The 15,491-nt window shown below is 37.6% G+C and overlaps 1 protein-coding gene across 1 annotated transcript in view; it reads left to right on the top strand.

Annotated features, from left to right (window-relative positions):
• Nucleotides 1-1,778: 1,778 nt before the first annotated feature.
• lrp2b (low density lipoprotein receptor-related protein 2b) overlaps nucleotides 1,779-15,491 on the top strand; it is a 57,101-nt gene continuing 43,388 nt past the window's right edge. Inside the window, exons 1-20 of the mRNA XM_042507998.1 lie at nucleotides 1,779-1,845; nucleotides 3,018-3,128; nucleotides 3,348-3,470; nucleotides 3,968-4,084; nucleotides 4,231-4,341; nucleotides 5,880-5,996; nucleotides 6,559-6,675; nucleotides 6,946-7,089; nucleotides 7,583-7,699; nucleotides 8,837-8,965; nucleotides 9,209-9,378; nucleotides 9,649-9,872; nucleotides 10,602-10,808; nucleotides 10,930-11,132; nucleotides 12,128-12,268; nucleotides 12,648-12,857; nucleotides 13,069-13,261; nucleotides 13,889-14,014; nucleotides 14,122-14,252; nucleotides 14,940-15,077. Of these exons, the coding sequence (XP_042363932.1) occupies nucleotides 1,779-1,845; nucleotides 3,018-3,128; nucleotides 3,348-3,470; nucleotides 3,968-4,084; nucleotides 4,231-4,341; nucleotides 5,880-5,996; nucleotides 6,559-6,675; nucleotides 6,946-7,089; nucleotides 7,583-7,699; nucleotides 8,837-8,965; nucleotides 9,209-9,378; nucleotides 9,649-9,872; nucleotides 10,602-10,808; nucleotides 10,930-11,132; nucleotides 12,128-12,268; nucleotides 12,648-12,857; nucleotides 13,069-13,261; nucleotides 13,889-14,014; nucleotides 14,122-14,252; nucleotides 14,940-15,077 (2,896 nt within the window). The remainder of the gene's footprint in view (nucleotides 1,846-3,017; nucleotides 3,129-3,347; nucleotides 3,471-3,967; nucleotides 4,085-4,230; nucleotides 4,342-5,879; nucleotides 5,997-6,558; nucleotides 6,676-6,945; nucleotides 7,090-7,582; nucleotides 7,700-8,836; nucleotides 8,966-9,208; nucleotides 9,379-9,648; nucleotides 9,873-10,601; nucleotides 10,809-10,929; nucleotides 11,133-12,127; nucleotides 12,269-12,647; nucleotides 12,858-13,068; nucleotides 13,262-13,888; nucleotides 14,015-14,121; nucleotides 14,253-14,939; nucleotides 15,078-15,491) is intronic.

A 15,491-nucleotide genomic window follows, 5' to 3' on the forward strand; every position in this document is an offset into this window, starting at 1 on the left:
CAGGTGACTGTTTCAGAAATGCCGGTGATGAGCTCGGGCCGATGGTATGATGCAAAGCTCAAGGACAGCAAGCAATCTGAACAAACCATAAAGAATACCATCACACACACAGCTGGCATATTAGAAGACTCCTGACAGGAAAACTCAAGCTGTGGTGCCTCCAGTTTGGCATGGCTACTTCCAAGACTCACGTGGCTTTTAACTGTGAATGAAATCCCCACTAACTAAGTAGAAAAGCTCGAAGGAGTGATAGACAGTGGTAGTTAATGGGATAGGTATACTACTAGGTAGATAGGTAGGTTACCAAGGAGGAATTTGGTATACTCTTCTATATATTTGAGTATCTTTTTCGCTGATAGATAGATATACTGTAAACAGCCAGAAAAAGAGCTGGGCATTTACCTTCCACTAGGTGGCTTGGATGCTTACATCATATCAGACTGTACAGGAATGTGGGACCTGGGAAAAAAGCTTGTGTTTCCCCCCAGCATGTGTCTACAACGAGACATGATCCACAACAGTCCAGCTGGCATATGTTATGGAAGTGGTCTTGAAGACGCTTATGAGAGGAAAAGACTAAGCGCTCTTGACTGGCATTGAAGCTGCCTAAAAGGACTAGAAGACCAAGATTTTCCCCTTCTTGGTATGTTTATGTGATGATTGATGATGATGTTGACGGTGATGATGATGATTATAATGATGATGGTTGTTACTGGTGAACACATTTTCTAGATGTTATCAATATTTAGGGTGCTTCCTATTGGAAATAGATGTTAATCTTGTAATCCATCCTATCTTTCTTTTAGGGTCACTATGCACTTTATTTACCCTTATGTACTTCAGGTGCTGCGAATCATTCCATTTGCACAGTATTTTTTTATTATTTTTTTTTTTTACATTGCAATGGCTGTATTCCAATGTCTACTGGTGTTTCAGCTCATTGTGTGCCCCCTCAACCAATTGCCCTCCAGGGACAAAAATTAAGTTAAGGTTGAAGTGGTACTATATCTATGACCAGTCTTTTGAAGAAAATAAGGGTGAGGTGTTGCTCCCTCCAACAAGCAATCAAGTCCATTTCAAATGTAACAGACAATAGTTGCAAATTGCTTTATATTTAAATGAAACACAGTAACTAGGCTGCTGATGAAGACAGAGCAGGAGGATGGACCTAACCTACCACAGGAGTCCCACTGCAAACATCAGGAGTGCTGATTTACCAGGGGGACTGAAACATCAAATCCAATTAGCTTTACCCTGTATGCCATTACAAGGTCACCATCAATTTTGCAGAAATATCTGGTTGCAATTAAATAAAGGTGCTACATGCCCCCATCATATTTTTGCTATATACTACACTACTGCAGTTATATTTGAAAAACTTAAGAATATAAATTGTGTTCTTATGTTGTAAAGAACTGATGAAAAGCTGGTGAAAAACACTCATGATCACTATATTCAAGAACTAAATTATCTATCTCAACTCTGGTTTCAGCCACAAAAAGTGTTAACTTCCTGTCTCAGTGTCACACAAAACTGAGTAATTACTTTTTCTTGCTGATGTAGACAACATGCTAACAGGTAAAAGTTAATCTTAGATGAGTTTTATGTAAAGGGGCGAGCCATAAAAAGCTGTATTACTCCATGTCACATCATTGGTCTCCTGGTGGCTCTGAGTTACACATCTCCATCCCATCGGCAGTATCTTCCCCAGGCTCATTGAGAGAGTGACATTTAGCATGAGTGTACATACTTTGTCATATTAACACCAAAATTATATTATGGGCCTTAACGGTCTTCATCTTCTGTGTCTTCTACTGCTGTCCCAAGAAATTCATCTTGCTCAAGGTATGTGTATGCTCTTGATTTTGCACAAATTTATTTTCTGTAGATCAATATGTCAAAGCTAAGTCATGAAAAAAATAAAAGTGCATGTCAATGAATAGTAATAACAGATTGGATTTTACCATCATCAAAGTGCTATTTATACCGAAATATTGAGTTTTAAAGGATCGAAATCACAGTCATGTTTGATCTCCACAAAGATGCACAGAGATTAATGCTTAATTGAGGCTCAAAAGTTTGAGACACACAAAGAATAACAAAAGTTATATAAAACAGTCATTTGATTATTAAAGAACTTTTTTTGTATTTTATTTTATTTTTATATTTATTTATTCATTTGTGCAATTTTAGTTGTAAAAGGTATATGTTGAAGTACTATGCAAAGAATAAAAGGTAAAGTATATATAAAATTACAAGCATTTTGAAGGGAATTCAAATGTCACATCCATGCAAAGTTTTGGGGTAGTCATAATTTTACATTGCCAAATTTAAAAAAAACAACTATTTGTGTCAGTATTGGGCTTAATTCAGAATTAAATATAAGAAATTACAATTGTCTCAGAGCAAGGGGGGTTCAGGTTCGAACCTGCTGGCCAGCTGTGGCCCGTCTATGTGGAGTATGCATGTTCTCTTGGTGTAGTTTTTCTCTGGATTCTCCAGCTTCCCAAAAACATGCGGGTTAGGTTTATTGGTGACTCTAAATTAACCGTGGGTGTAAATGTGACCTTTGGCAGGACAAGTGGTTACAGAAAATGGATGGATGAATGGAAATGACTGAAAACCACAAGAGATACAAAGTACACACCTGTGTGCTGATTAAGAGATCTATGATCTATTTCCCAATGATTGGCTGTATACTCCAAGGTCATAGGATGTACTGTTTATTCACAGTGAAGAATTAACTATCTTTTAATGGTCAAATCACATGTTTTAAGGTTCAAATTTTGCACACAAAGCGTGTCTACAGCTGTCATAAACGTGGTAACTCATTTGTCAAGGAAACTGTAAAATGCACTTTTTCATTTAAGCAACAAAGGCATCTTAAATTGTGACATTACTAAATGTGTTGATGACATCTTAAACTATACAAGTTGAACCCACATCATAACCACAGAAAAATGAACAATGACAGATGTTTTAAGTCCATCCTTCTATTTCTGTGTGTTTTTCTGCAGGAAGTTGTAGCAGTGAGCAATTTCAGTGCACCAATGGACAATGTATCAACATAGCGTGGAGGTGTGATGGGACTAAAGACTGCACAGATGACTCAGATGAGCTGAACTGTCGTGAGTATTGCAATCAGTCACTGGAAACACACATAGCACCAAGCAAAACCATGATAAAAACTCGGCAATTTTACAATTTCACCACCCAGGAAAAATAAAGTTGGACAGCTAAAAAGGGAACCAAGAGTTGTACAGAAACATAAAATCATGCATACACACAGAGCCATATGCACTATTATTTATGTGTAAAGTCTTTCAATGTTTTGATCTTTTTGGTAGCACCTCCAGCATGCACCTCAGAGGAATTTAAATGTGTGACAAGTGGAGAATGCATCTCTCTGGGATTTGTCTGCGACGGAGAGGATGACTGTGTTGATGGCTCAGATGAAGACAGAGCTTGTGGTATGCAAAGTTATTGTTGATGTGCTGTTGTTAATAAACAAGACACTGAAAAAAACTCATGTATGTTATGAAAACTGGCTCAAGGTAGAGCACGTAAACACTGATATCATTCAGAAGCTTAAGGGACATCATGGAGGAAAAAAAGCTCCCCGCTCATGTGCAGTAATGAAGAGTAAAACCACTAGGTGGCCATGTCAACTTGCTATAAAACTAAACCTTTTAAATGGGAAATCCAAATTAAACTTGTAATACATGTTAATAAACTTTACACTAAAAGTTGAAAAATAAATCATACATGAGATAAAATAACAATTTCCTTTCCTTAGTTTATTACTTTCAGTAGTTTAGTAGAAAACATTTCTGGGCCTATGTATTTTCAAGGTTTTACTGTGATTGATTAATTCTGATCCATTTGCACATTGTCATTTCACATTCCAAATTAAAAGTCTGCTACATAGAATTTCAAAACAAAAGCCACTCACATACTCTTGATTCAGATGGACGGACATGCAGCCCAGACCAGTTCACCTGCCAGGATGACCAGTGCATCCCCAGCAGATACCGATGTGATCATGTCAGGGACTGCGTAGACAATTCTGATGAAAACAACTGCAGTAAGACTTTTGCATCTACAGTCACATATTTTTGTTTACCCTCATAATCATTAATTATTCGAATGTTAGAGATCATTTCATTATTGCATTATTGGGCATACATGATAGTACTTTAAATTAACATAATAAACTTTTGTTTTTTGCAGACTATCCAAGCTGCACTGAGAAGACATGTACTAATGGGGCCTGTTACAGCAACTCTCAGCGCTGCAACGGGCTGCAAGACTGCAGAGATGGTTCGGATGAATATAACTGCAGTGAGTAGAAAGGACTCATAGTAAACCCCCAAAGTTTCAATGTCTACCATGTTGACCATAAAACACATGGGTATTATTAATAAGTGGTAGATGAAGTACATGAAAGCCATACATGAGTAAAAGTACAAATATACTGTAATTAATTAAATATATACATACACCCACATACTCAAAATCAAATATCTACAATTTTTCATTATTATTTACAGAAAAAGAGAATAATTATAAATATTAAATACACAATTAATAAACAATAACCCTGTAAACAGTCACGTCACCTCTTTTATGAAAATCATACATTTATACATATTTTTTTCAAACTGGGTTATGTGTAAAATATCAACATTAGCTCTTCAATGAAAAAAATGTATTATTAAGTATATCCATCATTTTTACTATAGTAATATTTGCTATGACCAGTGACAGTGTACAGGAAGGGGAATATCACTTCCGGCCGCCATTACAGTTACGTCTACGTTAGCTACCTAACTAGCTAAATCATAACAAGAGAAAACAGTAAAGAAATCTTTGTTATTGAGCTGCACAGCGACTATATTTCTTTCCAGCTGGATAGAAAAGAGGTTCAACAATGTGAGGATATCTTAAAAACAGTCGTAAGTGTTGTGAAACTTTTGGTACGACGTCGATTTATCTCTGACAGTATGGCTAGTGTAACTCTAACGTAATGTTATCGTGAAAGGTTAGCTAACGTTAATCATCATTTTGTCTTTTTAGCCATTGCTCTGTTGTCTTTTCTCTCGCTAACGTTAAGTCTTTAGCTTCTTACAGCGGTAGAATTTAAGTTAAAGTTAGCAGTTTTAGCCACTGTGCCTAAGTACAATTTTAACACACTTGTAACTTTACTTTACTTATTTACATTTTATGCAGGCCGCTTTATAACTTCTACTCTTCTACACTTCCGAGGAAAATGTCCTTTTTACTCGACTGGTGTTACATTTATTTCGCACTAATCGCAATAATAATTTTATAAATGTTTTAACATACGTTTTTCTAACATGATATGATGTAGTACTACTGCTAATAATCTAGTAGTTCCTAAAATTGGGCTGCGCATTAACTAACCAGCGTTTCCGTATTTAAATACCCTAGCGTGTATTTGTTGGTTAGAAAAACAGAATGATATTATATGATTAAACATTATAAAAAAGACCGATTATGCGATTATGCAGTACTTTTGCTTTTGATACGTTACCTCTGCAGATAATACCTCTATACCTTTACTTAGGCATAGTAACACGGACTTTTACCTGTAGTGAAGTATTTCTAGATTGTGGTATTTGTACTTTTACTGAAGTATCTGAGTACTGAGTACTTCTTCGATTGTTGATTATAGAAAAAAACTCAGCATTTGTAACTTTGGTTCTTTTTCAGTTTTGCCTCCTTGTGATTTTTGGTGAATCCTGATATTTAAATTTTGCTGTCGCTTCTGTTTAGTTTGCCCATACATAAGCTGAAGGTGTTTTTACTTCAGGTGTATTCATAAATTATTTGTACACTACTGTGTGTTTTATTTTCAGCAACACAGCACTGTCCTATTCACCAGTTTGAGTGTGCAAATGGCTTCTGTATCCCTCACTCGTTTGTGTGTGACCACTGGAACGACTGTGGGGACAACAGCGATGAGCAAGGCTGTAGTAAGGATGAAAATGACACAACTGAGTTTTAACAGAAACTGCTTTTGAAACATAAACCAAATTAATTGTTTTCTTAAGTTAGGGTTTTGTATACAGTATGTAAATATTGCACTTTGAAACTATAAGAAGTGGCAAAGATGTACAATAATTGTGAAATTAAAGCAAGATAGATCTATGTTTAGTAACAACATGTATTTATATATATATTTATATGTAACATGGGCAACATATATTTTGTAGAGATAACAAATTCTTTATTATTCAAATAATTCTTGAATCCAAAAATGATTTCATTCATTCAGCTGTTGGAGAATTTGTAAGTGCAATTGTTGTGCTCCAAAAAAGGCTTATCTTTTAGTATTGTTAATTATTGTTAAGATGTTTTTTCAAGGGACAATTTGCATGACTTTTTGCTTGTATCCCCAGAACCAGCATAATAATAATCACAAGTACAACATCCCTTTTTTTTTAAAAAAGACATTTTTAAAAAAGTGTTTTGATTATTAAAATATAAAATTTGGTGGACGCCAGAATAAATGTGTCTTATCTATTCATTTTTAAGCATACCCGAGCTGTAGTGGCAGTGAATTCACGTGTACCAGTGGACGTTGTATTCCTCAGAATTGGGTGTGTGACCATTTCAACGACTGTGGGGACTACAGTGACGAGAGAGGATGTGGTGAGAAATCTTGTTCTTGAGTTTGGAATAATAGTTTTGACTGGAAATTCAGTATAAAAAATTAAGAGTTACTTCAAAACACTGCACAAGAATGAGTCATGTTGGTATAGCTGAGGACTTTCTTTAAGAAATAATTAAAAACAATTTTAAGAAACAAACGAGTAGTCTGACACATAATCAAAATTGAGAACTGCTTTTTGCAAAAACTAAGAATGTAATGTGGAAATGTTTCCAGTCCCTGATATAATGACAAGTGTTTATGGTTTTTAGATAGTAACTCTCGAGACTGTTACCCTGGTGAGTGGGCTTGCCCATTCTCGACTGCATGTATACCAGTAGGAAAAGTGTGTGACACCAAACCTGACTGTCCTGAAGGAACAGATGAAACCAACTCCACAGCACAGCATACCTGCAGTAAGTCACACTGTATGAGCCCCACACTATACCACAGAAAACCTGTAAGAATTCTTTTGTGTATGCATATTATATTTACAGCAAATTACAAGAAACTAACTGAATTATGCATTGCTTCAGTGAGAGACATCAAGTCACGCGTTTAACATCACATATTTACAGCACTTACATAGAGCTATAAATTTAGGTGCAAAAGGTTTTAGACAATTTACTGCATTGTGCTCATAAATGTTTCTCAGAAGTCAGCTGTTGAGAGTTTGATATGATCATAGTTTTCACCATTTTTATTGCTGTCTTCACACACACCTGGTTTAAGATTAACCTTCTTCAGGAAATTCTGGACGCTTAATGGCCTCTAGACTCAGTTGATGATGGCTGTAATGCCGGTCGGCATACTGATAGTCAGACAAAGCTGCGTAGATGATGATGATTCCAAGTAAAACTTTTGACCTAGATTCGACTGTGATGTTGATTTGTATGTTTTGACTCGCAGGCCTGGAGCAGTGCTCCACTTTGAGTTGTGAGTACCTCTGTCACCCGTCTCCTCAGGGGGGTGCTTGCTACTGTCCTGATGGTTTTATTGTAGCCAATGACAGCCGTTCCTGTGTCGGTGAGTGCCATGTATCATATTTGTTTCTGCAAAAATAAAATCTAGAATCTATATATAAAACCTGACTGTAGTTAAACAACAAAACAAAGTGGTGCCATTCGAGAAAACAGTTCTTACTAACAAAGTGGTTATAGATGAAGTTAGATCTGGAGAGGTTCATTTCTGAGATCTCCTGATATTTTTGCGGGATCTGTGTACATCAGTATATCATGGGATGCAATATTCTGTGGTGTGTTTTTATTAGGGATGTATCGTTTGATCTCAAAGATCGATATCAGGTCATTTCAAGGCATTTTTTAACTGATTGGGATTGGCCATATTGAGCCATGCAAAGCCTGATATGATCCTTTGTTTTACGTCAGCTGACACACAGCTTTTTTACATGCAAAGCTTACAGTAAAGTTAAAGTTATGAGTACTCGTTTCATTTTACTGTCTGTGGCCCGTTATGTTTCATCGTGGACACTTCTACATCCACCATGCCAATGCAGGTGTATCACCAAACATCAGCAAAAAAGCCACTTAAGGTCATTTTTTAATGTAATCCATGCAAAGATGTACAGCTGATGAAAATAAACACTCGATGGAATACAGTTCATTAGGCGACTCAGGAAAAGGCTGCACTGAAGCAACAAACCATAGAGAATACCCTTTGAAGGAGACAGAGAAACTCCCTCCAGACAGTGACAAGGCCATAAAGATTTTTATTTTGCAGGGTAGTTTTTTTCTTAATGCATTGCAGAGTTAATAAATTGTCAAGCATATGTACTGTATTGATTTTTAATAACTTTAAAGAACTGAAAGTGTGCAGATGTATTATCTTGGAAAGTAGAGGTATTGGATCAGGACCCGGTGTGATAATATTAAATGACTCAGATAGGGATCAGTGGCAAAAAAACTTGGTTGGGACATCCCTAATCTTTATAATATCTTACAAAGTATTCCACATCTTCAGTGTTAATTTCAGCTAGTTGTAATAAAGGGAGCATAGATCTTTGGGTCAAATTGTTTAACGTGCCAGCCTTGAATAGCCAAATTACTGGCGTAATTTCACGGTACTCTGGTTCCAAATTACTGGTATAGATCCTCATCCTAATGGCTGAAACATAAAAAAATGGCTGTTGGTTGTATTGTCCAGATTATAATGACTGTCAGATCTGGGGGATCTGTGACCAGCTGTGTGAAGATCGTCCCGGGACACACCACTGCAGCTGTGCTGATGGGTACTTCTTGGAGCAGGGTCATATCTGCAAAGCCAATGTTTCAGGTACAGTAAGTCACACATCACATAGTAGATTCATATGATATATATCTGCTGCTACATAATCTGCAGGGTATAAATTGCAATCTCTGGTGTGTTGCTCATAAAGATTATAATTTCTTTCTTTTTTTTTCTTTTCAGCAAAACATTGACCTTTTTCCTAATCTATGCATGTTTTGTAAAATTATCTACGACGACTAGAACTTTTGGAAGTAATATGACAGCTGAGGTGATATTTATTTTTTCCAGCTGGAATGCCACAGCTAATTTACACCAACGGGGGGGATGTGATGATGGCTGATGTTCACGGACGCTTTTTCAGAACTGTGGTGCCGTCGCAGGGAAAAGGTTATGCTGTAGGGGTGGCATACCACTGGCACAGCAACACAGTCTTCTGGAGTGATACATTTACCAAAAAGGTCAGTGTGGATCGTTGTCTGATGACATTTTGTGATGGCAGTATTCTTTCCCCTCACCTTTTTCATAGCTTCTATAAATGACTGTGAAACAGTTCAGATAAACAGCTGCCTGTGTATCCGAACTGCACCATAGTTCAGCTGTGATTTCTGTTAGCCACTGGAAACCTGTGCTAGAGCAGCTGTAGTTATGTGCTTTTCTTAAGGGCAATAAGGCAGTTGTTGAGTTGGAGAGAAAAACACACTTATCCTAAACCCTTTTTCTTTTTTCAGGTGTACTCTGCCAACTACAATGGGGGCGACGTTAAGGAAGTTCTGACGGCTGCAGTCCATAGCGTCCAGAACCTCGCCGTGGACTGGATCAACTTCAAACTCTATGTCTTAGAGGCTATGATGGAGCGTATCGACATGTGCGACTTTGATGGAGGGAATCGGGTCACACTGGTAGCAGAAAACCTGCAGACTCCTCATGGCCTTGTTCTGGATCCGACAGTGGGGTATGTTTACACCATTTTATGAGTTGCAAGTTAATATATCAAATTTTAAGGGATGCATGATATAGGATTTTTTGCCAATATCCGATATGCCAATATGCCATAATATATCAACTCATTTGGTTGATAACAGGTACCAATTTTCAGGGCTCATCAAGTCTCTTAGACATAAAATACAACACATACTGTTGTATGAAATATTCATTCATTGGGCAAAATAAAACAATACTTCAACTTAGGGTGGATGTTCACTTTGTAATGTAATGTAATTTGTTTGTAATATTGGCAGAAATCAGTATTTTGGCCAATTTAGAATGTCATTTTAAAGCCAATATCAGCCGATACCAATGAGGTGCCAATATTATCATACATCATCATGTGTGCACAAAATGCTGTGTAACAATAAATGTCAGTACTGTCATTTATTTTTATTTTCTTTTTAAATGAAACATATGTAATGCAGTGAGGTAAAGGCTGTCCAAAGGTTGCTGTATGTCATTTGTCAGATATGAAATTTTTATTTTTTTGTCATTATTATTTATGCTTATTAGTTAAAGGGATTTTTTAGATTTTTTTAAGCAAGGGTGTACGAAGTACTTATCCATGGTCCGTGTATTACATACAGTAGATTAGCAGTTCCCAACTGGTCGAGCTGTTTTTACATTTATCTGACCTAGCATGATATATCTTAAATATCATCTCGTTAAGTCTTTATTTTTTGTTTGCTTGCAGCTACATGTTCTTCACAGACATGGGCTATGGTGGTGAGCAGATGAAGCTTGAACGTGCATTCATGGATGGCAGTAATCGTGTAGAGCTGGTGAAGAGCAGACTCGGCATTCCAACAGGAATTACTCTAGATATTGTCACCAAGAGGGTGTACTGGTCTGACAGCCATTTTGACACGGTGGAGACTGTCACCTACCATGGTCTGGACAGGTAACGGTTGTACTCAAGATGTTGTCAGTTATTAAAGATTTCTCCCTTCCTGTAGAGTAACAATGGTGCATCCATATTGTGTTCTCCTTGATGGCCATTCTGACGTGTTGTTGTTTCCCAGGAAAGTAGTCCTCAATGGTGGAACGCAGGCGCCGCATCCTTTTGGAATTGCTGTTTTTGAAAACCACGTATTCTTCACTGACTGGGCCAAGATGGGTGTGCTGAAAGCCAATCGTTTCAAAGACAACAACCCAGAATTCCTGTATACTGCTGCAAATCGCCCGGGCCATGTTGTTGTCTCACATGCTGTCCTGCAGCCTGTTGGTAAGGAAACGCACTTCCACTGTAACAAGTCAGAGTGAGCACAGTGGTCAGAGAGGACCCAGTATTTCTGCAGCAGGCATAAAATTAATGGGCCATGAGGCGACATAAATGTTTTGGAAATCAGCTTGGCTGAAAATAACAAGCCTTACTGTCTGTTGCATGCCACACTTTGGCCTTCGTCTTGGCTAAAAAAACTGACATAAAAAAACTGACAAAAGTTTGGTTTCATTTTGAACTGGGTCATCTGTATATTAATTCTATATCTGATATGTTAGGATCAACTTAAGTTAGGCAGAATACAACATAAATTATTCCCCGTTTTATTATCTTTGCTGCCGTCTTGACTGTAAGAGAGCCTGAAGGGACAAATCCACTGTCTGCAGCTCTCTGTGGTCCGCCCACAACCCAGTTTGATTCTGTCCACCGCACACTGACATTCTACACCGGCAGGGTTTCAGGAGTGGAGTGTTTTACCTGCCAATATTGTAGACTTTCAGATTTGATTCGGTAATTTTCCTTGATATATGTGCTGTTCCTTCAACCCTAAGTAAGTAAACAAGCAGTTAAATGGTTCCTATTTTTGGTCTGTTTTAATTATTTCCCACTTTGTTGTGCTGCAGCCTAAATATAAATGCTGTTAAAAGTCCAGTTTTAAGGGGTCAAATATTTGTAATTGGGCTCTAGTTGTTAAAAATACATTCGTCCTCAAAATTATCTATATTTTTTTATCAAACAGTGCATGTAGCAGGAAAACTGCGCAACATGCTGGAGCTCCATCAAATTTAGATGAAGCGTGTATTTCTGAGATGCTTCTCTGCCACGTCTGGAATGACAACAATTGTCTTGATTGGTCTGGGCAGCAACCTGGACACCTGGCTGACATCTGCACTCCACTTACGCAATTTTGTAGTTCACTATGTTTATGAATTGATACTACACTGATATGAAAAACAACAGTGCTGTCATAAAATGTCAACAACTGTCATGTCTTTTAGTGATGAACCCTTGCGGCAGACACAATGGTGGCTGTCAGCAGATTTGTGTATTGAGTCATCGCCTCGACAATGACGGTCTGGGTTTCCGCTGCAAGTGTCGCCATGGCTACGACCTGCACTCTGACCGTCGGACCTGCTTCAGTGAGTTCCTCATAATTTGAGTGCAGAATAACCTGTTGATTAGAGTTGGATTGTTAGTCAGTTTATAATATTTTATGTGTTCTGCTGTCATATGTTTTTTGTCATTTTAATTAGTCATAAAACAGCCAATGAAATATTGTGGACACATTTTCTAAATTGCAGTGATTTTATTTAATTTACCAACAATATTCATAAAATGATATACAGTATATACTTGTTGGTTTGCGTCACATTTAAGCCATAATGTGCATGATCGTTGCATATTTTTCCATCTTGAATTTTTTCAAATATTAAAAACAACCGGTAAAAAAGTTAGAACAATATTGTTCAGACATTATGTTTACCTGCTAACAATCATCACCACTCATTTTTTGAACAGAGGTGAAGGAGTACTTGTTGTTGGCTACCTCTTTGGGGGTGCGGGGAATCCCACTGAACTTGTCCCTCCAGGAGGACATCACCCTGCCCCTCACAGGACTCGGGACGTCTTTCTCTGGCTCTGCTGTGGAGTTTGACAGCAAGGATGAAGCCCTTTTCTACAATGACAGGTCCAGAGGCCTCGTCTATAAGTCCAACCTCAATGGCACTGGTGAGTTTTTATCACACTTGTGTTGTTAAGAACTGTCATAAAGGCACACAGATAACATATAAAAGAAATGTTTATGATTTGCAAAATGGATTTGTAAGTTAATTTAATGCCTATATGGTATAATCATAGCATTACAGCGTGTCTTCAAAAGCTCTGTTTGTAATTCTGTGTTTCACACATCTCTCTACTGATTTTCTGTCTGCATTCTCAGTCCAACAGATTTTGACAGGCGTCAGAGTGGGAATTATTGACGCCATGGCTTATGACTGGACCTCCAAAGTCTTGTTTTGGACAACAAGCAGCTACAAGTCAGTGGTGGCCTTTAAAGTCACAGACAAGTCCAGACGAGACATTGTGACAGGACTGAGGAACCCAAAAGGAATTGCAGTGCATCCCAGGGCTGGGTGAGTGCTCACATTTGTCAGGTGTAAACACTGGGCTGACACTGGATTGATCTGAGGAGGTTTTAGGTTGCAGGGACAGCAGGGAAATTAAACACAATAATCATTACAGCACATTCAGCTGTTTACATCACAGTCTAGTGATGGCAGTGCAGCAGTATATTTCATTAATGTCACGTATGTGTGCAGCATTTTGTAAAATGTGATCTGCATTACTCCAATTCAGTTGTTTAGATTGCTTGTACTTAAGAAATACTGGTTTTCATTTCATTTGCTGTGAATAGTCAGTTATTGCCAATTTCAGCCAAAGTTGAATACACGTAAATTTAAAATGAAGTGTCTCAGATATACAACACTAGTTCTTACTTTTTAATCTTCACGTCTTTTCACATCTTTGGCCATAAGGAACTTGGCTACATCCTCATGGTAATGAAATGTAAATACCATCAGAGATATTACCAGTTTCTGAAGTAGCAGGGGTGCACTTTTTGTTTGAGTTCAACTATCATAAGTCTTTCTCCAGAATCACAGACTCCCTCCATCCAACTGACTTCATTATATATATTTTTTAATTGTTGACACAAGACTAAAGATCTGTCCTTGTGTGTCTTATCAAATGTTTATTTACAGCTACTTGTTTTGGTCTGACTGGTACCGTCCAGCTGTCATAATGAGAGGCTTCACCGATGGCAGCAATGCTATTCCTCTGGTCAACACCACACTGGGATGGCCGTATGGACTTTGTGTTGACTATGAGTAAGCACAGTCATGACCTTAAGTAAACAATTATCCAGCTTTTTTCAAGCACTTAAAGAATGTATGTTGTGTGGACTACAGCTTTCCTTGTGATTGGTCTTAAACAGGTGGAACAGGCTGTACTGGGTGGATTCCCAGTTGGACCAGATTGGGCACATTGGCATTGACGGAAATAACAGACAGATGTTTACCAATATTGGCCAGATCACTCAACCCTACTCTTTAACAGTTTATTCTGGTCGGTCTCTTGCTCTGTCCTCATGACTTTCACTTATAATATTACACGTACATTACACATGCATAATATCATTCACAGTGTTTTGATGTTATTCAGGTTTAACTTAAGCTTTATACAGTAAAACCCAAGGTTTATTATAAACCCCTTATTTGTGAAACTATATGCATTCAACCCTAAACAGTGTTGAAAAAAGGGTTACATCAATTAATGTATAATATCAGTATATCCCATCGAAACAATTAATGCACAATACTAGAAACACATGTTTAAATATTTCCTTTCTGCCATATAGGAGTTGTTCATTAAATACATTTTCCCAAACTTTCTTTGGGAAAACATCAATTTTTAACTTGAAACTGCTTTGTTCAGTGCTTTTTACTGGTTTTATTCACCGGATCTGTTTGTTTTAAAAAGGAGGAGACCTTTCCAGATAATTCAGATCCCAGTAAAAACCTCCTAAACAATGAACAGTGAAGAAATCAAAACTGGCACATGGGAGAAGTTTGAGCTGACTGTAGTCTGCAACTTCACCGCTAGATGTCACTAAATCCTACACACTGCTCCTTTAATAAGCAATTTATTGGGCCTGTTTTAAAATGGCTTTAATGGAGCTACTCGAGACTCAGTTTTTTTGAGTGCCTTTGCTTGTCTTTTTAAAATGCTGAACTGTGTATTTCTGTCTTGCAGACTACCTGTATGTATCAGATACAAGGACCAGAGCAGTATTTGAACTGAGAAAGAGGGATGGAGGAGGAAACATTATAATCAGACAAGGAATAACTGGCATCATGAATGTCAAGGCCTTTACAGCTGACTTGGACATTAGTAAGTTCACACAGAGGTAGTGTATAGATCACAGTCCATCCTATGGTAAATAATGCAGAGCAGGGATGGGATATCTAGGCACCTCATACACTGATTACAATACAGAGGGCTACAGTACAATCATAAAATGTGTATTTCAAATTTGCTTTCTATACATGATTCTGAGACATTTTGTCTCACTGTGTAACTGCTTGCTACTTTTAAAACATAGCATGAATTTATCACATCACATCACATCATGTATCACATTATAAATAAAATAAATTCATAATGTTTCAAGCAAAAAAAAACAACTTACCCTTAGTCTGCTGTGCATTACTTCATTGCTCTGCTGTTGTGGTAGTATCCCCTTCAGACCGTCTGACACAGAACCCCATATGGGACTCTCTGTATGAGACTAAGTTTAAGCGGCTG

The sequence above is a fragment of the Plectropomus leopardus genome, chromosome 19 (assembly GCF_008729295.1).
Source record: "Plectropomus leopardus isolate mb chromosome 19, YSFRI_Pleo_2.0, whole genome shotgun sequence".
NCBI lineage: Eukaryota > Metazoa > Chordata > Actinopteri > Perciformes > Serranidae > Plectropomus > Plectropomus leopardus.